We start from the raw sequence: 22,318 nt of genomic DNA, 5'->3' as shown, positions 1-22,318 counted from the left end.
AAATTAAAAAAAAAAAAAAAAAGGGAAAAGCATGTTAGGAGTGGAGGGAGCAAATGACATTTAAGACTACCTAATAAATGCTTTCATGATTTTTTATTTTTTTTTTTCATTTCAGTTAACAAAATTTTTGTTGGGATGATTTAGTGCAGAAAACTCTAGAAGAATCAGAAAGTGATGATAAACAGAGAGTGAAACTAAACAGTACAGCTAGGGTATCCAAGCTAAGAGGATTTAAAGATTAAACAAACAGCATAAAAGGGAAATTATTTGCTGTTTGAATGATCCCACATGTAGGTATTTGTGACCCAAGAACCTGTCAATGCCAACTGGCAAGGGGGGGCAGAGAACAAGGAAATCTTGATTCTGGTATAGTATGTACATTCTAGTTCATCAAAGAATGCCATGCGAAGTTTAGATGACTGGTCACGAATATAGTTGTGAAATGTATGCACAGATACTATATAAGGAGTTATGTATATATACTGCAAATATGTTTTAAAGTCTGTATGTAGGCAGAGTTAAGACAGGCTTTCTGTTAGACACTGGATGTTTATTCTCCTGTCTCTCTGTTGGCATGTAAATTAAGCATTGTAAGGGAGGCACGCTTACACTTTAAGTCGACAGAGAGTTGTAAAGTCAACAGAAAGAACTAACAGGCATAGGTACACAGAGGGGAAAGAGAACCTTATTTTAACATGAACTTCAAAAGCTTTGTTTGGGCAACAAAAAAAGATACCCCATCCTCCCCAGCCTAGGCAGTAAACGGACAGTGGTTTACATTCATGAAAACAAAATCAAAACCAGTCTGTGTTGCAATGCTGCGTAGAACATTTAGGATAAGATAAACTTCTTTAGATGGGGTTGTCCTGTTCATTTAATCTCTAGAAAGCACATTATGACTTTGTTTTATATGTAACCTTTTGTTTCCATTATCCTTACTCACTGTCTCTTGACTCTTTGCTAATAAAACTTATTGTTTTTACCACAAATATATCTCACTGTTGTGGTATTAAGCAAGGTGTTGATCCTGCATTGACTCATACAAACTGTTCCCTTGGGGACAGCAGACCTAGTATTTCTGTAGTGAGTGGATAAAGGACTGGAGCCTAGCACCCTGTACGGAACCAGTGTTGAACTAGGGCTGGCTCCAGGCAACAGCGTAGCAAGCAGCTGCTTGGGGCGGCCAATTCAAAGGGGCAGCACATCTGGGTCTTTGGCGGAAATTCAGCAGTGAGTCCCTCATTCCCCCTCTTCCTCTTTGAGCTGCTGTCGAATTGCCACTGAAGAGGAAGAGAGGGAGGACCCATTGCCTAACTGCCACAGAAGCAGCGCAGTTGAGCTGCCGCCAAAGTGCTACCACTCGTCTTTTTTTTCTTTTTGCCACTTGGGGTGGCAGAAAAGCTGGAGCTGGCCCTATGTAGAACCCGGCAGCGGGACTGGCATCCCATGGGTCCTGTAGGAGCTGCTGCCATAATAGCGGGAGTGGGATTAAAAGAAATGCTGTACATGGCTCTAATGGAGACTACAGGGGAACACTTCGAAGGGACTCATGCACTAGAGTGCACTTACTGTTAGCCTACAGGGCAAAATAAGGGCTGCCACAGGCCGGAAGAGAGTGCTTGCGTGGCTAACAGGCTAGTTAAGCACAAACAAGTCTCCCTCCTCCTGGAGGCAGGGCAGCAACAAGTGACTCACTCCTGGGTACCCTGAGAATCATCATAGTGTAACATTACAAGAGGCTGGCCCTGCTGTTTGTCAAAAGGCAGAACCCTTGGGCTCCTGAAGCTGCAGCCTTCATTTTAATCATTAAATTATGGTGCCTTGGGAAGGCAGCAAAACAAAGCAAGATAGACCTTTTTGTAGGAATTCCATATCTGGAGAAGACTATAAAAGTTACAAGACTGGTTACTAAAGAGTTAAGCCCTTCAGATCTGGTTGACAGTTTTATTCAGAAGCAATGAAGATCTCTACATGGGTAGTTTCAGCTTTTTTGTCCTTTGAATTTTACTTACTGTAGAAATCCATTGTTATTCAGAGCTTTTTGCACATTTCCTAATTAAACGTTGACATTTTTGCAGAGGGGTGGGGCATAAATTAAACAAAATTAGTCCCTGGTGTAACTTAATTGAGTTCATGGGACTTAGACCAGGGGGGGAAAAAAATCCAATGTATTTTGAATTCAAGCAAAGCAGTTTTCTTAATTTTACACTGCAAAGAGAAAACTTCATACCATTAGTTCAGTGGTAGATCCAGGATAACAAAAAGGGCCCAGTGGCATAATGAAAATGGGAGAGCCAAAGGACTGGAGCCGGCATAGCTAACAGACCCCCTCATCACAAAGGCTCAGGGCCACACTCGCCACTGGGGAAAGGGTTCAGCTGCTCTGCAGTTAGAGGAATTTCACCATCTTATTCCTCTTTGGGCTGCTACTACCTTACTTCCCGTATGATGATAGAAAGGCATCTAGGTCACTGCAGGAAAGTTGCCTGGAAAACAAGCTAACTTTAAAAAAATATTTTAAACTGCACTCCTACTGTCTTCATTATCTCAGTGAAGGAGACTCCTTGTGATCAGTGATAGTTTAGTTTTCCAACACAACCCCTCAAATCCTACACCATAGATTCTTTCATTAAAAATTGTGTTAATAACCATTTTGAATTAAGTGTGCTGAGAAAACACTGCACAGACTAGGCTAGGGGTTGGCAATCTTTCAGAAGTGATGTGCCGAGTCTTTATTTATTCACTCTAATTTAAGGTTTCGCGTGCCAATCATACATTTTAACGTTTTTAGGTCTCTTTCTATAAGTCTATAATATATAACTAAACTATTGTTGTATGTAAAGTAAATAAGGTTTTAAAAATGTTTAATAACTTAATTTAAAATTAAATTAAAATGCAGAGCCCCGCAGACCGGTGGCCAGGACCCAGGCAGTGTGAATGCCACTGAAAATCAGCTTGCGTGCTGCCTTCGGCATGCGTGCCATAGGTTGCCTACCCCTGGACTAGGCAGATGCCAGCATTAAAGCACAAACAGTACTTTTCCTGTCAGATCTTTTAATAATGCTAATAAAAAGAAAACCCAGCCTGACTTATTTTCCTTTGTTCTGCATAATCTGTTGACACAGCAGCATGCTTGAATGCATTTGAAGAATGACTTTCTGAAAACTTTCCAATTTTTCCCTAACATGCCATTACATAGCTCATCACTAAGATTTGTAACAACAGATACCCTTCATCTATGCTAAAAGGACAACACTCCCAATGTTTTGATAGAAACTTGTAATGAGTGTACAGCATCCCGAGGCCTTTCATGATATATTAACATGTTTCCATTTCTTGATTAGTCCTGCTATTACATATCATGCTTTGGAGAAAGTGCTTTGCTTAAAGAAGCTGATTAAACAATTTTTAAAATCTGTTTTAAACTCACAAAGCAGGAAAGCCAGAAAGCAAACATGCAAACAGCACGAAATGGCACTCAGAGGCAGAATACAGGTCCTTTGTTTGGAGAGGGGCTTCCAAATTTAGGAAGACTGAGTACTGGGCTCCAAAGAATCCATCACCTTCGGTATGGAAATAGAAAATTATGCCTCAAGGCCTTCTGCCTTAGCTCTGGCTGAAAAGGTCGTTCTTCAGCTCCCTCCAAGAACAGTCAGGGAGAGGAGGAGATAAGCACTACTTGCCATGCTCAGCCCAAATATCAGCTGGTGTTTTGGCATCAATTCCATCTCTGTGGTCAGTCACAGGAAGCGCCAGCAAGAACCATATCTCACTCATGAAAAGATTGAGGAGTTTCTAGGACATCTTCGCCCTTTCAACAAGTTGCTAGGCAAAGAAGCCACTGAGATCCCCTCACAACCATGTGAAAGAATGGGTAGGTCTCATCTCTCAACCAGGATTGAAAGGCAATGGTTAAAACCTCATTGTCAAGGGTATGTCTACACTACGAAATTAGGTCAATTTAATATGTCAATTTTTTAGAAATTGATTTAATTCAGTCGATTGTGTGTGTCCCCACTTAAGACCATTAAATCGGTGGAGTGCATCCACAGTTCCAAGGCTAGCGTTGACTTTCAGAGCGTTGCACCGTGGGCAGCTATCCCACAGTTCCCGCAGTCTCCGCCGCCCATTGGAAGTCTGGGTTGAACTCCCAGTGCCTGATGGGGCAAAAACATTGTCGCGAGTGGTTCTGGGTACATGTCGTCAGCCCCCCCCCCCCGTGAAAGCAACAGCAAAAAATTGTTTCTCGCCTTTTTTCCTTGCAGGTGCCATACCACAGCAAGCATGGAGCCCACTGGGCTCACTGTCACCGTACGTTTCCTGGGTGCTGCTGGCAGACACAGTACTGCAGTACTACACAGCTGCAGCTCCTTGCCTTTGAAAGTTAGCAAAGACAGTTAGCAGCTGTATTGTTATCATCTGCTGCTGTCTCCTGGTTCCTCCTGGCTGCTCCGGTGAGGTCAGCTGGGAGCTCCTGGGCAGACATGGGTGCTCCTGGCTGGTCTCAGTGAGGTCAGTTGGGGGCACCTGGACATAAATGGGAGTGACTCCATGTCATTCCCTTCTTTAGGTTTCGTCTAATGGAGATTCAGTCCTGCCTGAAATATCAGGCAAGCCTACCACAGAACCAGAGAGGCAACAGCTGCTCCAGGTCAGAGCCCCAGGCATCCTGCTTCTATGACGAGCTGCATGCCATTCTAGGGGGTGCCCCTACAACTACCCCAACCCTGTGCTTCCCTCACCCCTTCTGGGGTATCAGGGTGGTGTCTTTTTTTAAATCACTGCCCCAGGTGAGTACAAAGGCACCAAGAAATTGACAAGGCGCCACTTGTGCTCAGTGAGGGAGCAGCCGCTTCCCCGCTAGCTATGCTCCTGACCGTAGCCTGGCCAGTCATGAAACTGGTTTTCAAAGCTTCTCTGATGCGCAGCATGCCCTGCTGTGCTCTTCTAACCACCCTGGTGTCTGGCTGCACTTAATCATTTCAGTCTTACAATGCAGTTCTGATAGCATGGATTCGTCTCCCCATACAGCGATCAGATCCAGTACCTCCCGTTCGGTCCATGGTGGAGCTCTTTTGCGATTCTGGGACTCCATGGTCACCTGTGCTGATGAGTTCGCCATGGTGGCCAAATAAGAAATGAAATTCAAAAGTTCGCAGGGCTTTTCCTGTCTACCTGGCCACTGAATCAGAGTTGAAAGTGCTGTCCAGAGCGGTCACAACTGAGCACTCTGGGATAGCTCACGGAGGCCAATACTGTCTAATTGCGTCCACACTACCCCAAATTCGACCCAGTAAGGTCGATTTCAGCACTAATCCCCTCGTCAGGGCGGAGTACAGAAATCTATTTTAAGAGCTCTTTAAGTCTATAAAAATGGCTCTGTTGTGTGGAAGGGTACAGCGTTATATCGATCTACTGCTGCTAAATTCGATCTAACTTGTAGTAGACAGCACTCTCAACTCCGATGCACTGGCCAGGTAGATAGGAAAAGCCCTGCGAACTTTTGAATTTCATTTCTTATTTGGCCACCAGGGCCAAGAGCTGAAGAAGGGCGTTTTCCAAATCCCTATCTTTTGGAAGCCAGAGAGGGAGTCATGTATGCAGCATGATTGACTCAGCATGCTTCCGAACATATTATTGTAGGATAAAAATGACTAAGGCTTATACACCATCAGATTGGTATGTAATGGAACCAATGACTGAATTAGTAAGCTTTAGCTAACACAAACTTGCAGGATGAGGGACAATTGTAGAAGAGTCTGAGAAAGGCCCTGAAGTGATGTTCTCCCATGAGTTATTCAGAGGTATTTAACATTAATAGTAGTAGTATGCTAATGCCCAGCAGCCTCAATTAGGGACAATGACCCCATTGTGCCAGGCACTGTACAAACAGAACAAAAATACCATTCCTGCTCCAGAGAACATACAATTTAAGTGCAAGACAAGAGATAACAGTAGGTTGTAATGAAAACCGATGGTTCTTTGATTATGCAGTCTGATAACAAGACAGTCACTCACTCAGTGGCAAGCAAGTTTAGAACAAATACTTCACATAGCACTGGTATATCCAAACTGTGGAATTTACTTCCATAGAAGATTGAGTCATGCTCATGGAAAGAATTCAAATAGAGCTGAATAATTTTTATGGCCAACACTATTTGCAGCTGTGTATGGTAAGATAATGGTAATCAAATATGCCTCAGGGCATAATGTGTTCCCCATGGGGGAGGGTATGCAGCACTATAATCTCATCAATTTTGGATGCTTACTAATCACTGCGGCATAAGATGATGTATTTTACAGTGTAATCTTTTCGCTTAACTATTGCTAGCCATATATTTCTAGGAATATGGAGTAATTGATTTTGGCTTTTGGACTAATTGGCTTATTCTTTAAAGGATGTTTGAACCATCATGTAATTCTGGATCAACTGTTTTTTTGTTCAGTATGTCATTTCTAGTGCCATACTTCCCACGTAGCTTATTAAAGAAACGTGAACTTCCATCCTCGTGTCTTCCTCATCTTCTATTTTAGCATTTGGCCTGTGCCATCTGGATCTTTTGTTAAGAAAGGCAGAAGAACTGGCTCTTTGAAAGTTAATAGATTAAGGCTTAAAACACTGATGAGTTTGAAGAACCAGCAAAGAAAGCAATATACAGAACCTCTTCGTGGAAGTAACACCAAACGCGTGTACGTGATCAACTGAGTTTTCTGCTCTCATTTGATGTAAGAATTAGTGTTACTACTGAATTATGTGTGGCAAAAATCACTGTGCTCTGCAACAACTCTTTATTGTGAGACTTTATTATGAAACAAATAGATGTAATCTTTTAGTCAAACACTGCTGCTAAGAAAGTGAGGAGAATTTTTGAATGCAGAAGACTAAACAGATTGAGGGATCGGGAAAGAGGGACAGGTGGGTAAAAATATTAAAAGGGAGAGAGACAAAGTTTAAAAATGAGTTATTAATATATATCTGAATACAAAAATATTACAATCATTGCAAAGATTGAAATGAACCCAAGATGTTTTCTTTACATCACCTCTCCGATAGTTTGGCAAATGCTTGCGTTCTTTGTTCTGCTGTCATGTGCTCACAGGCTTCCAAGATATTTGCCACAATTAAAGTCTGTTGAATTGTTTTTGCCTTTACCCATATTCTTCCATTCATTCCAAACACTATCTCAAAAGGATAGAGTTGTCCCAATTCCTGAATGATTTCACAATTGGGAGCTAAAAGCCTGAAAACAAAGTAAAAGGCATGTCAGAAAAAGAAACTGTTGTGTAACAAGTACATTTCAGTGTTGCTAGTCAATAACAGGACCACTGCTAATACTACCAGTAGTATGAAGGCATCTGCAGCAACTTCAATAGTTAAGGCTGAGTTGAGTTGAAAGCATGGATTCAAACTTTATCGTAATATAACACTAACATTTTGAATTTCTTGTTTAGTGCTCATGTATGAGTTTAATTTAAAAAAATTCCCAAACCAAGAGGAAATTAAGAGTTAAAATTAAAGAAAAATCACCCTGCAGTGACACCATGCAACAATCATAATAAAGACAGTCTAGTGTCTGTGAACCAGATTTAATTAAGCTGACTGTTAGCTCCTCATTTGTGACTGAGCAGTAAACAGGATTTATTCTAACCTAGAACAGCTCATCCAGACTGTATGTGAAAGACAGGTGCTACTTAAAAATCTTTAAACAGAGTGTGTCTTTCTGCTGTTGCCCCTCCCTTCCCTCATCCCCTGCACAGTGTTTGGAGGGAGGAAACTGATTTTTCATTTGTTTGTTTCTTCACAGTCCTTTTCTTGGTTCTCTTTGGAAGAGAGATTTCTAAGGATGCTTGAGAATGCCACTGAAGGCTGTGTGAAGATCGTGTTCAAGGAACTGATGTTATTCTCAGAAGAGTTGCTATATACAGATTCTACTCTACCACTGAAGACTGAATATGTTCATAGCAAATTTATGATTAGCCTCCACAGGTGACAAAAGCAAGTTTCTGATGGATTGGGTTCACAATATTTTCTAAATAATGTAGCAACAAGATCAAGTAGAAAAAAAAAAGTCCACTTCAATACACCACCACCTATTAAAGTTAAAAGGTAAAGTTTACAGTAGAATATGGTTAGAGTACAGCTTTCTCAAGGAAGCAGCAAACATACCAGAGGCTTATTAATTTAAAATGCCAGTTTGTAGTTGAGGAACAGAGAGAGGAGCATTTTCAGTTTTGTGACATCTGTTGGTTTGTACTTATTGTATTTTATCATTCATTTCCCTTTCTGTTATACTATATTATATTTGTATGCAGATTACAAACTTAGGATCACAAAGATCAAATAACTTTGTCAGGCAATAATGTTGACAACAATATAATACACATCGGTTACTCCACTTGTCATACTGCTCAGAACAGCTGGTTATGGACATCCAATGCTATAGCATTAAATATTAGGGTGCATACCAGTTTCCAATCAAGATAAAGGCTGCAGGTACTCCACCTCCCCCCGTAGGGATTAGCTTACAGCGCTGTTTACACTGGCGCTTTACAGAGCTGTAACTTGCTGCGCTCAGGGGTGTTTTTTCACAACCCTGGGAAAGAAAGTTGCAGCGCTGTAAAGCGCCAGTGTAGCCAAGACCAAAGATTTTCACTCATCTGTCACAGCTCAAAAAATTGACAAAATTCAGCTTCTCTCTCATTCCTGGGAAGTTAAAAATTGTAATACTTACTTTCTTATTAGACCTAAAGAAACCTTAAATAACAGGCCTTCGTGTCCAATTACTCCCATTCCATTCGCTCTTCCACTGCTGTCTATACAGACCATCTCTGGTTCCATGTCTTTATTGGCTACAACAAATTGACCATAAATAAGATCTCCCACCTAAAACAAGTGATGGGAAATGTTCAGAGAACTGTATCACGTCTGTATATCTTTTTTGTTAAAACTCATCCCTAGGTTCTTGGCTGCTGGTGGGAGCTGAGCACCCACTAATTTTTCCCTGTGGGTGCTCCAGCTCCAGAGTTGGCGCCTATGGCTCAGGCAGGCTCAGGTTTCGGTCCCCTGCTGGGGTTATGTAGTAATTTTTGTTGTCAGAAGGGGGCTGCGGTGCAATGAAGTTTGAGAACTCCTGTTCTATGCTATAAGAAAATATTTACATTTTTCTTTATAACATTGAAAATGTTTCCACTGAACTTCTGAACCCAGGCACTGGAATCATCTCCCCCCTGGCCCCCAGTAGGGCTATCAAAATCAGATGGGCCAACAAGGAACATTGAGATACAATAGATTAGTTAATGGCCCTATCCGATCTTGGAAATGCTATGGGCAAGGAAGCTCATCCTTTGGACTTGGAAGCTGAATGAAGGAAATAAAAAGTCTCAGGAAAATGTTCTGTCTCCCTCTTTGCTGTCTGAACTCTGACAGGGCCAGACAGTCTAAGCTGAGGCAGAGATCCGCAGGGCAGGACACTTTGAATTGACAGATCATTACAGCTCTCATACTCTTGGGATTTAGGTTATAACTAATTTATATGTACAAAGTATCAGAGGGGTAGCCGTGTTTGCTGCTTTTACAGATCCAGACTAAGAGTCTTGTGGCACCTTATAGACTAACAGACATTTTGGAGCATGAGCATCTGACGAAGTGGGTATTCACCCACGAAAGCTCATGCTCCAAAACGTCTGTTAGCCTATAAGGTGCCACAAGACTCTTTGCTGCTTTTATATGTACAAACTTACTTGCTTTAACCTGTAAGTAACTCTCATTTCTTTTTCCTAATTAACAACTCTTTAGATAGTTTATTACAGGATTGGCTACAGGCATTGTCTTTGATATGAGATCTTGGATACCAAATTATCTGGGATAAATGTCTCTTGGACTGAAAGCAACCAAGCAACCTGAACATTGAGTGACTTTTGGTGGAAGTGACCATTAGTCCAGCTTGTCTGGGTGGCAAGACAGACTGGAGAGTCTAAGGGGAGTGTCTGATTCCCTGGGTAAGGCTGTTGCAGTGATCCAAGAGTTTACATTTGTCACTGGTTTGGTGAAATCTAATTATAGAACACATCACTGGGGGGAAGGGGGGGGTCTACTCTGTTTGACAGTCTGTCCTGAGATAGGCACTCACAGTCAGGAGCTACTCCAGACAGCATGACAGTCACATTTCATAAGAGCCTGATTTATGAAATGTGAATTTTAGGCCTAAACTGATCTCAGACTCTATTTGAAGGGTTATTCTATCATAGAACTGCCATCTTCTGCCTGTGATATCATGAAAAGATACAGCTGCAACATCCTCTGTACAACGAATAGCAAAGCCTGGCACCTATTGCTGTGATAGTCAGTGATCAAAAGAAGAAAATCCAGGATCTGTAACTGAATTCCTCTGCCATAGCCCAACATAAAGGCCTAGGAGAAAGGGAAGGGAACAAAGCCACTATGGAAAGAAGTTTGTATATGTCATGGAAAATCTTTCACATATCAGAACATCTTATGACTGAGGGATACAGGCAAATCTTCGAGTATATTTTAAATTGTCACTTTGCAAGAAAGTGAAAATATAGTACTTTAAAGGCTTCAATATTGCCAATATATAAAAGAAGAACATTACCTGCACATTTGGTCTGTTTCTTTTGGTTGCACCTTCAAATGCCAAGTAGGACAAAGAAGCTTGTTCACTTCCACCAACATCCACTTTGAATATGTCACCTGCCTTGAGAGTCACTATGCCTATCACATGATCTCCCTTGACTGGGACATACTGAAAATTAAAACAAAGACGTGTACAAGAAATAAATATATCTTTTTACATGTATATACACACACAAGCACCGTGTACGAAGAAGCTGAATGACCAAACTTAATTGCAAAATAAAAGTTGCTGAAAAAAAATAAAAAATCTTGATACAGTATCAAAATGAACTTCTATTTTTAGAAGGCACAGACCCCACTGAAAATACTTACACACATAGGCAGGTCTATTTACTTCAACAGGATTATTCCTAAAAGTTAAGCATGTGCATTTGCAAGATTAGGGCTTCACAGTCTTTATAAATAAGGGAAACTCTACAGTGCAGCTAGAAGCACGCTTCCCAGTGCGAGCAGACACATACGCTAGCTCTGCTTGAACTAGCATGCTAAAAATAGCAGTGCGGCCAGGGTGGCACAGGCTACAATAATACCAGACACTCTGGGTATGTACTCAGGAGACTAGCTGCTGCCACACTTCTATTTTTAGTGTATTAGCTTAAGCTAGCACAGCTATCTACCTGAACTGGGAAGCACACACCCAGTTGTAGTGTAAACATACCCTAAAGGTGTGTCTTCACAGCAGTTAGATGAAGAGTTACCTAACTTGACTTCCATCCACACACAAATCTCTAGCTGAAGTTAACTGTTGCTTTAAACTCAAGCTAGCTGGCTCGCTGAGGAAGTGGGTGGGTTGATGCTTGGGTGATGTTGAATCTAGTAATGCAGTGTGAATGCAACAGCTCAAAGTACAAGAGTCTCATCAGTAGCAAATCCAATTACTCTGTGTAACTCCAGTGTTGTTTTCCAGGGTGCTGGTTACTCTCACTGGAACTAACCTAGCTTTGAATACGGTAATGAGCAAACTAACAAGGGCTACAGTGAAGACAAGGCCTTAGAGTAACACTATAAAATAAGACTGCAAAAAAATAAGTGCAGAAAAGACATCCTGATTGTGTGTCACTCTAAGAGGAAGTGACAGGAAATTCACATGGGACATATAAAATTGGACAAGATATTGGTAAAGATGCTATAACGAACAACCCTAACCCTACGGTAACAGGATAGATTAGAAGTAATGGTCTTCATTTTTAACTTCTATTGTATCTACAAATTTCTGTTAACCTGATTAGCAAAATAATCAGTAGTGCAATTTAAATCTTCATTAATTTTCAGCATTAACTCTGCAATAAGGTTACTACAATAATTTGCCCATCACAAAGATACTGTTTCAGTATGGCAGCAGAATGAGCTGAACATTACATGGGTCTATACTTGGATGGTTTCTCTTTTAGGAGGACTCTTGTCCACATTACCACTAGAACTGAGAGTTTGCAACCAATCAGGGTCACAGTCAGCTTCATCAATAACAGTTTGCCACCACACAGCAACTTTTCAGCCATTAGGGTCATGTTTCTATTTCTGTAATTAGCAACTCTGCCTAATTTTGGCCAGCTATCCCACAGTGTCCCATCAGTTGCTGCAGCCTGCACCAAGTATGGTTATTTTAGTACCTCCTCAGCCCACTACCTTCCAGATGAGGTTACAGTTAAGTCTTCTTGGTAAGCTTAGATGCTGGAGAGGATTCCCACACTTTTGGCACAAAGAAGAAAAAAATCTCCCATTCTTACCAGCAACAGTGTATTTTTACCAGTGATACCACTAGCTTTCTCAGCTACCTATTGCAACACTCAACCCAATAGGGAACATATCTAGCTGGTTTGTTGAACGCAGCAAAGGGCAGAAAAATCCTGTATACAGTAGCATTCCCACTTTTACTACCACTGGAGAAACCACGTAAGTGTAAATTAATGCCCAAACCCTGGTACTTATGAGGCCCTGGAACCAGGGCCATCCTTAGGCATACATGCAGCATACACAGCTGCATAGGGCACCATGAAACTTGGGGCACCAAACTGCCCCAAATTTAATGGTGTTCTGGGCAGCTGCATGCAGCATACATGGCAGCCCCGGCAACCAGCCCTATCCTGCACCCACTTCAAGGGGCAGGGCCATCTCTAGGGATGTGTGGGGTCCTGGACAACTCCCTCCGCCCCGCCTCTTACTCTTCCCAGCTGCTCCACCCTCGTCCTGTCCCCATTCCACCTCTTCCCCTAGAGACCCTGCATTCACCAGCAGCGGAGCAACGGGCCCAGCCTGCTCCACTTCCTTTGCCCCGGCCGTGTCGCTGAGGGGACAAGGGGTTGGGGAAAGGTCCCTTCCCCAGCAGCGACGAAAAGTGGAGCAACCAGCTCCCAGCCGTGGTACTCCGCTTCCCACTGCCGGTGAGTGCAGGGAGGTTGGGGAAAGGACACCTCCCACACTCACCTGTGGTGGGAAGCAGAGCAACGTGGCCTGAGCCCCAGACATGTCACTCAGGAGCAGGGGGGTGGGGGAAAGAGTTCCCCCCCCCGCTGACTCACCTGCGGCAGGATGTGGAGAGCTGTGGCTGGGAGCTGGCAGCGCGGAGCAGGTTGGGGCCGGGCTTTTCGCTTCCAGTGAGTGTGGGCGGATCCCTTCCCCCAAGCCCCCTCCACCAAGCGACAGGACTGGGGCCAGGACAGGGAAGCGGAGCAGGTTGCTCCCGGACCCCCACTAATCCCTCAGATCACTCTGGAACTGTGGGGCCCCCAAAAGTACCCCCTGCTCCTGCCTCCCAGACGGTGGGGGGAGGCCCTGGGGGCTGTGTAGAGCACCCAAATGGCTAGGGACCACCCTGCCTTGAACAGCAATTTATGTACACCACTGGATGTACAATTGTACAATGTTATGGTAGGATTAGTTATTACAAGAACACAGTAGTGGGTGACACCAGTACAACAAAGTAATAGCGTGCATAACTCCTTAGAAGGACTGATCCCTGCCACATTAGCTTTCAAATCGGGGATTATTAGTCGCATCCTAAACGGACTGTAGTCAATCACGCCATTGACTAGTGGCAAAGTATAGTAGTAATCTGTGTGTGGACGGGGACTAAACGGACACCAGATGTTGGCTGAAGCCCCGCAATTCCCAAGAAAAGCAATGGAAGGAGTTTCCACTCCGGCTCTGCAACTTTGAAGCGCTGAATGAAGGGTGCCACTGAGAGCTTTAAAGAGGACGGCAGCTGCAGCTCCTGGAGAGTGAGAAAGTGGGGCGAGAGGAAGGAAGAGGGACCGTCCCAACAAGGGCGAGCTTCGGAGCAAGCTCACCCGGGCTTCAGCCGCACGGAGCCCACCGGGGGAAAGGCACCCACAGCGCCGACCCCCGCTCTGCAGCGTCACCCGCCCTCGTGCCTGCGGCCCGCCCCCGCCAGCTCCGGGACAGCCGCTCTTACCCGTTTCTGCTGGGAGTCCACCCAGTAGGCCCCGCCCGAGCCGCCTCCGGCCCCGCCCGGCTGGCGGTGGCGCAGCAGCCCGCACTTGGTGACCAGCAGCCCGGCCCCGCAGCTCCTCAGGCCCGGCCCGCACACCAGCCGGCCCGGCAGAGCGGCGCCCGGGCCCAGCCACAGCCGCTCCCCATCCGCCTCGGGGTGCGAGGGCAGCAGCAGCACGTCCCCCGGCAGCACCACCTGCCCCACGCGCTCCTCGACGGGCTGCGCCCCAGTCTCTGCCACCGCCATGGTCAGGGTCGGGCCCTCCCTCAGGCCGGCCAACTTCCCTGAGCCTAACGCGCGTGCGCAACAAGGGGCCGCGCGCGCAGAAGGCACAGACAACCGGCGGGGTGTGCGTCATATCCGTGCGCAGGCGCACAACTAGCCTTTGCTGGCTGCTGGCGCTTATGCAGTTGCGGGATCGGCGGCGGCGGCGGCGCAGTTTTGTTGTTGGGGAGAAAGGAGCGGGGGTGTCCGTCACTCTGAACTGTCCCAGCTGGGGGTGCGCACGAGGGCCCTGCCCTATTCGCTGCGGCTCCTGCCAGGGCGGCGGCGCAGGCGAGGAGCGTTGGGCTGGTGCAGCTGAAGGGCCTGGCCCTGCTCTGTGTCACACCTGTGCTGCTAGGCACCAACCACGGGCCTCAGTGTAGCCCTAAGTGGCTACTAAGCCTGTGAAGTCACCTCCATCTCCGCGTCACTCCCCCCGTGCCCGGACTTCACAGTCAAACTGCGATCGGAGGTGGGGGTCTGCCCCGTGCGACGCTGCAGGACCAGCTCCCGGAGCTACCCGGATGTAGTCAAAAGTGCTTACTCGTTACGGTTGACTGGTTCTATTTGAAATATACACAGGCCAGTTTTTTCTCTAATATTTTAATAATTCACTCGGGTACATAAATACTAACTTCTGAACTAGAAAACTGGACTTAGAATGAAAAAAACGGAACAAGACTGATCTGCCACTGGCTTGTTAATCGGTGGCGACATCACCTGGCCAAAATAAAAAAAATACTGGGGGGTTGGTTATTGTACAATCATATCATATTGACTTAGAAATTCACCTGCCAATCTTCCCAGAACTCAATAGGTACATAAGGTATCATTACAAAGCTTATAATCTACTGAGTGTGATCATCCTATTTGTATGACGCTCGTGTGGGACTAGACATATGAAATATAACTCTTAGGGCCTATTGTAATTATGCAAAAAAAAAACCCAAAAAAACTACCATGATCTTAAAAAGAAACCCAAGAGTTTATTTGCAGATCAAAAATGTAACATGAACATCCAGAATATTGAAGAAAATAACATAAGGCAGATGTAACACAAAACTTTTAAATCTTGTCTTGCTTCCAGAAGTTACGTGAGGTAAATTGAAAAATACTATTTCTTTTGTTTTTACAGTGCAAATATTTGTAATAAAAATAAAGTGAGTAGTGTACACTTTGTATTGTGTTTTAATTGAAATCAGTATATTTGAAAATGTAGAAAACATCCAAAAATATTTAAATGGTATTATGTTGTGTAACAGCACAATTAATGGCGATTTTTTTTAATCGCTTGACAGCCTTACTGCTAGTTAATACATTTTTCAGTGTGTTAGCTTTTGTTTCTTTGTTTTAGTCCCAAGTTTTTAAAATGTGGCTTCGAATTCTACCATATACTTTGGCTGCACAGTCATTTGAGCATGCAAATAGTATAATTTGCATGAGCAAATGAAGGATACAAGTTAAGGCACCTTTAAAAAAGCTGACTCCATATATACTAATCTTTTATTATTATAATATACTACTAAGATGTAAGTGTGACAGATACAGCAATTTCCTGTATTTTTCTGGAAGACTTACCTTAAACTTAATTCAGTATCTTTGGGGGGGTCCACTGTATTAAATGCAACTTTTATATGTTATTGTGGACTGTGAGGGGGGAGATGTGTTGTGAAGCCTAGGAATTCAAAGCACTGTGTGGTAACTTCTAATTGCCGGCAGTTACACTGTTCATAGTCTGTGAAGAGAAAAGCAAAGTGCAGACACTGGCCCTTTTAGGCAGTCTGGTTTGCTGAAAATATCACAGTGTAAAGCATATTAAAAACCCCAGTTAGGAGGGAGAGAGATGGGGGTCTCCACCCAGGACAGGTGATGGCTAAGGAGCCAGAAATCTTCAAGTGAGTGCCTTTGGTGGGCCATGAATTGGTAATACAGGTGCAGTTACTCTGAAACTGACATGGTGGGAAGGCAGTGTGTGTGTTATCTATGCCACTATGAATTGCCAGCAGTTACAAGTTACCACACAGCTCTTTGTAAGCAAGTACATTTATTCTTAAGTGACAGCATTAAAGAGAAAACATGAAAATAATGAAAGAACCTACACGTACTAAAATGGTTACCAGAGGTCATCCCCAGCTCCAGCCACAGGCTCTAGTAGGTGTCAATCCTTAAAAATCCACAACTGGGTTCATACCTGTCTCAGATTCAGAACTAGAACTCCTGGCTGAGCAGTTCAGCTGTTTCTTTATATAGCTCAGGCTTTTAATCTCCAGTCTCTGGGAACAAGTAATTAGCAGGCAATGACCACACCTCAAGGTGTAGCTTCAAAAGGCTGGGATTTTGCATAACCAGAGGTGAGGAATTTGCATTAGCTTCTCCTTGGGTATTCTCCAGGAAATCCACTTCACCCTTACTGTCCCAAGGTTCATTCTTATTTGGCACATTTTCAGTATAGTCCTTTGAACTCCCAGGCCACACATCTCCTTTCTGGAGAGGTTACATGTAATCCTGGCCCACAATAATACATACATTTTGCACTAAATAGAATGGACTCAAAAGATACTTAAATTTAATTCAATAAGGTCTCCCAAGGATGTGTGGGAAATTGCCATATCTATCACAATAAGCAATTTTCAAGTAACAGCCCATATTTCATGGCACTATCTCCTAAAGCAGGGGTGGCCAACCTGTGGCTCCGGAGCCATATGCGGCTCTTCAGACGTTAGTATGTGGCTTCTTTTATAGGCACCGACTCGGGGGCTGGAGCTACAGGCACCAACTTTCCAATGGGCCGGGATTGCTCACTCCACCGCTTCCCGCCCCCTCCCCTGAGCCTGCCATGCCCTCTCTCCTCCTCCTCCCCTCCAGAGCCTCCTGCATGCCAGGAAACAGCTGATTTGGGAGGTGTGGGGAGGGAGGGAGAGGCAATGATTGGCGGGGCTGCTGGTGGGTGGGAGGCGCTGGCGGAGGGGGAAACTGATGGGTTGATGATGAATTACTGTGGCTCTTTGGCAATGTACATTGGTAAACTCTGGCTCCTTAGGCTTAGGTTGGCCACCCCTGTCCTAAAGCCTCTGACTCTTCATTGTGTAAGAAAGATCAGTACAATTAGATTCATACTTACATGATAACTGCTGTTATGTTATAGCAGCAGCAAACCTTTAATAGCGATCTCAGTAACGTTATGGCACAATTGCTCCTCAAATGCATTGAATGTGTGACAGTTGGATGTGCTATGTTGATATCATTGATATAAAAGCATATGAGATCACCGTTAAGGTTATGTTTTAAAGTGTAGGTGTGATGAAGTTCGCATATGTATTGCTTTTGGATATCCGCTGTAGAGGGAAGAGGATGTCTTATGGAATGTGCTATCACAGTGGTTTTCAAACTTTTTGTATTGGTGACCCCTTTCACATAGTAAGTCTCTGAGTGTGGCTCCCCCTTATAAATTAAAAACAGGCAGGCTTAATATAATGTAATGGGGACTCAGGACTGTCAGCTCCATGGAGCTTGTGACCCCCATATAACCACCTTGCGACCCCTTGAGGGGTCATGACCTGCAGTTTGAGAACCCCTGTGCTATCGTGTTGTCATTGTATATAATGTGAAGGTGGAAAGGACACCTCTTATTTCTTCTTATATCCATGATTCTAACGTGAAGGGTGGATGGGGTATGTCCTGCCATTTACTACCTTAACTGTCATTATAGTTTATGTTTGCTAATTGTAGATTTAGGGCTTGCTTCACAGAATTCCAGCTGACTTCTGTGGGAGTTACACGCAAATGAGGGCTGTAAAATAGATTAATGGTGAATGCCTTTCTGGAGAATCATGATCAGCTATAGAGTATTCCTCTTCTCCTCTCCCTTACCCGATCTGGAATTTCTTACAATGTGAAAAGCCTATTCGGAGACTGACTGAGGCTCTTACATTCCATCTCTCTAGTCCAAACTCATGTACATAAGTGTTTTATAAAATTTTAAATCATACATTTTTATTGAGGAAAAACCACAACAACTTTTGATCCAAATTATTTTGATGGCCTCCTGAATACATACAAGAAAACATGATCTTTGACACTTCCCTCATTCAAACTGGATCCAAAGTATGCATAACTGTAAAAAACCTATAAACTAACTGAACATACAGGATAAAATAGCTTTTAATAACCCAGATTTTAAAATATGATCGGCCATAGGAGCTGTGTTAAAACCTTATTAAAAATTTCAAAGCAGTTTAAACTAATTCTAAATTTAGCTGTAGCAATTATTCAGAAGATATTTTATTCAATTATTTAACTAGAAATCCAGGATACTGTTTCATAGGCAAAATGTTAAGTTACCAGTTTCATTTGCTTTGTGACTGAGATTTAGTAATATCTAGTACCTAGTAATACCTAGTATTAGAAGGTGTTCTAAAGGATGCACTATTTCCAAAATTAGCAATTACAGATACAGTAATCAAATTGGATCCATTAAATATCAGTACAAAATTAGTAGTGTCATTATATTTCCCAGGACATATTTTAAAAAATCAATATAATAGGTGGTGTAGGATGCAAGGATGCAACAGGTACAAAAGTTTAAAGGAAAAAAAATGCTCCACTGCTTTATTTTACTATCCCATGCAAATACAGACACCAGTCTGCACATACATATTACATTTCAAGATCAGGGCCTTAGTATCTGTGGACCATCATGAACAGAAAGGAAGACTCTTTCCTTCTCATTTCCAGAGTACCGTACACAACAGGAAGATAATTTAGTCAATTCACATACCTTATTTTTTGTCTTTATATTAATTTCAGTTCTTCTGGATTCGTATTTGTCATGTGGAACTACTGTTTCTTTGGTTTGCATGTCTTATTCATTCCTAGGTTTGCGTATTCTACCAGTCATCTCAGAAAGCTTTAGGGAATCTTTGCTTGCAGTGTTCTCATTTGAGGCTTCCTCATGAGATGTACTGTTAGTGATTCATTCAGCTCACTCATTCATGTATTGAGTTGTCTTCCCTGTCAGGTTTGTCCCTTGATGGTTCCTGGTTTGTTTCAACAGCTTTACCATCTGCCAAAATGTCCACAACATTCTCCTTACCCCCCTTCTATGTATGAAAAGAATGATTTTTTCTGTACAAACACAAACAAATACACTTTTGGCAAAATAATCAAATCACATTATCTGTTTTGTAATATTTAATTTCCACAAATGAAGAATGATTTATAATATCTAAAAGGCAGGATTACTGTTTATTCGTTTATTCTTCTTTTTCAGTGATTTTTAGCAGTCTCTGGAGGTCCAAAATTAGGGCACAATCAAAGCTTTCAAGAGCATTTTGCCCCAACACTTAGTCTATGAAGTAAATCTGACTGTACCAGAAATCTAGTATGTACCCATAATCTAGCACACTTAGGAGTACCTGACCAGATGAGTATCAGAGCTGGAAAAATAATAAATAAACAGCAAGTTAGGGCTGAGGTGTATTGGCCAATCAGAGTGGGGAACACTGCAGTAGCTTGTCTGCTCTGTGCCAGGATGTCGCCAAACACCATCAGCCCTTACTTGTACAAGAGCTAACACTTGAAACAAACAGAATTACTCCACAAGTTTACAATGACATGGAGTAATTCTTTTACCATTATGAAATGATAAGCAAAGAGTTGCAGGCAAAGAATACTGTTACTTTTCTATAAGCAAGTAGGCATGAACAATTTCATTTCATTCATGAATTCTAATACATTCAGCTCTTACATTTTGTACCTATATGCAACAGTTGGGTTTAGTGTATGGTTAAATCACATCTATGTGATCCTTAGTTCTCCTTTTGGAGCCAAGTATCCCTATAAAAATCATTTTGTGATTCATAGAAAACACTGTTGAGGTGTTGCTCAAAGGCCTGGAATGGGGACTTAAATCATCATTGCCACTGCCTTTAATTGATGATGGCATTGAAAATCTCTCACTTGCAGGATCAATTTTCTGCTCTTCTACTTCAATTGACAAAGTTTCATTCAATGGCACTCATTCCTGGAGAATAACTAACCACCCCCACCTACAATTTTCTGCACTCTCTGAGATGAGCAGAAATCCTATCTAGTTACTTAACTCTTGATAATGCTTATATTTAACTTTGTAAGAATTATTTGTTTATTTTCTCATTCCATTGTGTCTTTATTTTTCTACTACTTCTTTCATATTATATGCATCAAGAAATCTGTTACCTACAGCTAAGCATTCAGAATATGCTGCGAGGAGTAAGTCCAGGATATACACCTTAACACACTTAAAACTGCCATCACCAAACAAGGACACTCCACCAGAGAAGTAGATTGAGTTATGGAAGAGGCCACCCAAATACCCCAAGAAAACATCCTTCAATACAGAAATAAAACCCCCTCTGACCACAAACCTAGTTGTCACATGTCACACCACACTGGAATCCATATTGGGGTCTCATCAAACAACTACAAGCATACTTGATGGGGACCCCATCCTGAAATAAATCTTTTCTGAGCCTCCACTTCTGGCTTCCAAACAACCCCCAACCTCTTCAAGCTTATCAGGAGACAGCACCCCACAGAAAAGAACACACCAACTCAAAGTGGCACCAGACCTTGCCAGCACAACAGATGTAAAACCTGCAGACATATCTTCACTGCTACAATGGTCAACACTCGCCACAACACACCTTTGAAGATCCATGGATCCTACACATGCCTATCATAACGTGGTAAACCTCATACAGTGCACTAAATGCCCCAATAGTAACTATGCAGGTGAAACCAGACAATCACCATGCTCTCAAATGAACTCACAAGGAAAATGATAAGACAAAACACCCTATCACCTGTGGATAAACATTTTTCACAAAGTGATCACTCTCTTTCTGACCTATCAGTTCTCATCCTCAAAAGACTTTCAAAAGACAAGGCAGGGAGCTTAAATTCATAACTTTACTAGACACTAAAAATCATGGACTGAATAGAGACACTGGATTTATGGCTTATTACAACAATCTGTAACCCATTAACTCCCTCTTTGTGTCCTATGACTTCAGAGGTGTTACCGGGTCACTCTAGAATGGTCCCTTACAATATGTGCTAACTACTTACACTAAACTATTTATTCCACCTTGCAATTGTGCTATGACTCTGGCCTGGTTTACACTACAGAGTTAGGTTATGTTGACCTAACTCTGTAAGCGTTTATATTAAAATGTAGCTCCAACCAATGTAACTCACCTACTACACCGACTTAACTCCACCTCCTTAAGAGGCTTAGGTTGACAGGTCAATCCAGTGTCAATGTAGACACTGCATTGTTTACAGCAACTGTTGATGCCTTTCAGAAGCTTTCCCACAGTGCCCCACACTGACAGTTAAACAGGTACCAGGCCTCCTGGTGAGGATGCGCACCGCTGTAACAAGGAGTGTAGTGTGGATATGAAAAAGCAATTTAATTATGGCGGTAGCTGTACATCGACCTAATTTATGTCGACTTAATTTTGTAGTGTAGACTTGCCCTCTGAGAGTACCTTTGCCAGGCCATGTCTACACTACACACTTATATCAGTATAACTATATCAGTAGTATAATCCAAACTCCTGAGCAATGTAGTTATACCGACCTGACCCGTTGTAGACAGCACTTTGTCAGCGGGAGGGATTCGCCCATCGACATAGCTACTGCCTTTTGTGGAGATGGATTAACTATGCTGACTCACTCTCCTGTCAGCATAGGAGCATCTTCATTTAAGTGCTACAGTGGCACAGCTGCGCCAATGCAGTGTTTTAAATGTACACCTGCCCCCAGACCTGAAGAAGACCTCTGGCTCAAAAGCATGTCTCTCTCACCAACCATTGGTCCAATAAAAGATACTGCTTCACGCACCTTGTCTTTCTTTCATATTAGGTATGTTGAGTCAGATAAATGATGTTTGGTAATCAATAAACATT

The 22,318-nt window shown here is 42.9% G+C and overlaps 1 protein-coding gene and 1 long non-coding RNA gene across 2 annotated transcripts; one reads left to right on the top strand and one right to left on the bottom strand.

The window, feature by feature from the left end:
- Positions 1-6,792: 6,792 nt before the first annotated feature.
- On the bottom strand, positions 6,793-14,522 carry EXOSC3 (exosome component 3). Its single transcript, XM_050959129.1, is given in 5 exon segments — positions 6,793-7,241; positions 8,733-8,884; positions 10,614-10,763; positions 14,067-14,417; positions 14,419-14,522. Coding segments are annotated over 5 exon segments (900 nt in total). The 5' UTR covers positions 14,464-14,522; the 3' UTR covers positions 6,793-7,039.
- A 1,356-nt stretch (positions 14,523-15,878) lies between these two features.
- Positions 15,879-20,522, top strand: LOC127053825 (uncharacterized). Its single transcript, XR_007775132.1, has 2 exons — positions 15,879-17,603; positions 19,880-20,522. It is a non-coding gene; the product is annotated as an uncharacterized LOC127053825 (long non-coding RNA).
- The last annotated feature ends 1,796 nt before the right edge of the window (positions 20,523-22,318 follow it).

Source organism: Gopherus flavomarginatus, chromosome 6, assembly GCF_025201925.1.
Source record: "Gopherus flavomarginatus isolate rGopFla2 chromosome 6, rGopFla2.mat.asm, whole genome shotgun sequence".
NCBI classification, from domain to species: domain Eukaryota; kingdom Metazoa; phylum Chordata; order Testudines; family Testudinidae; genus Gopherus; species Gopherus flavomarginatus.
This window is presented reverse-complemented; position numbering and strand designations above follow the sequence as displayed.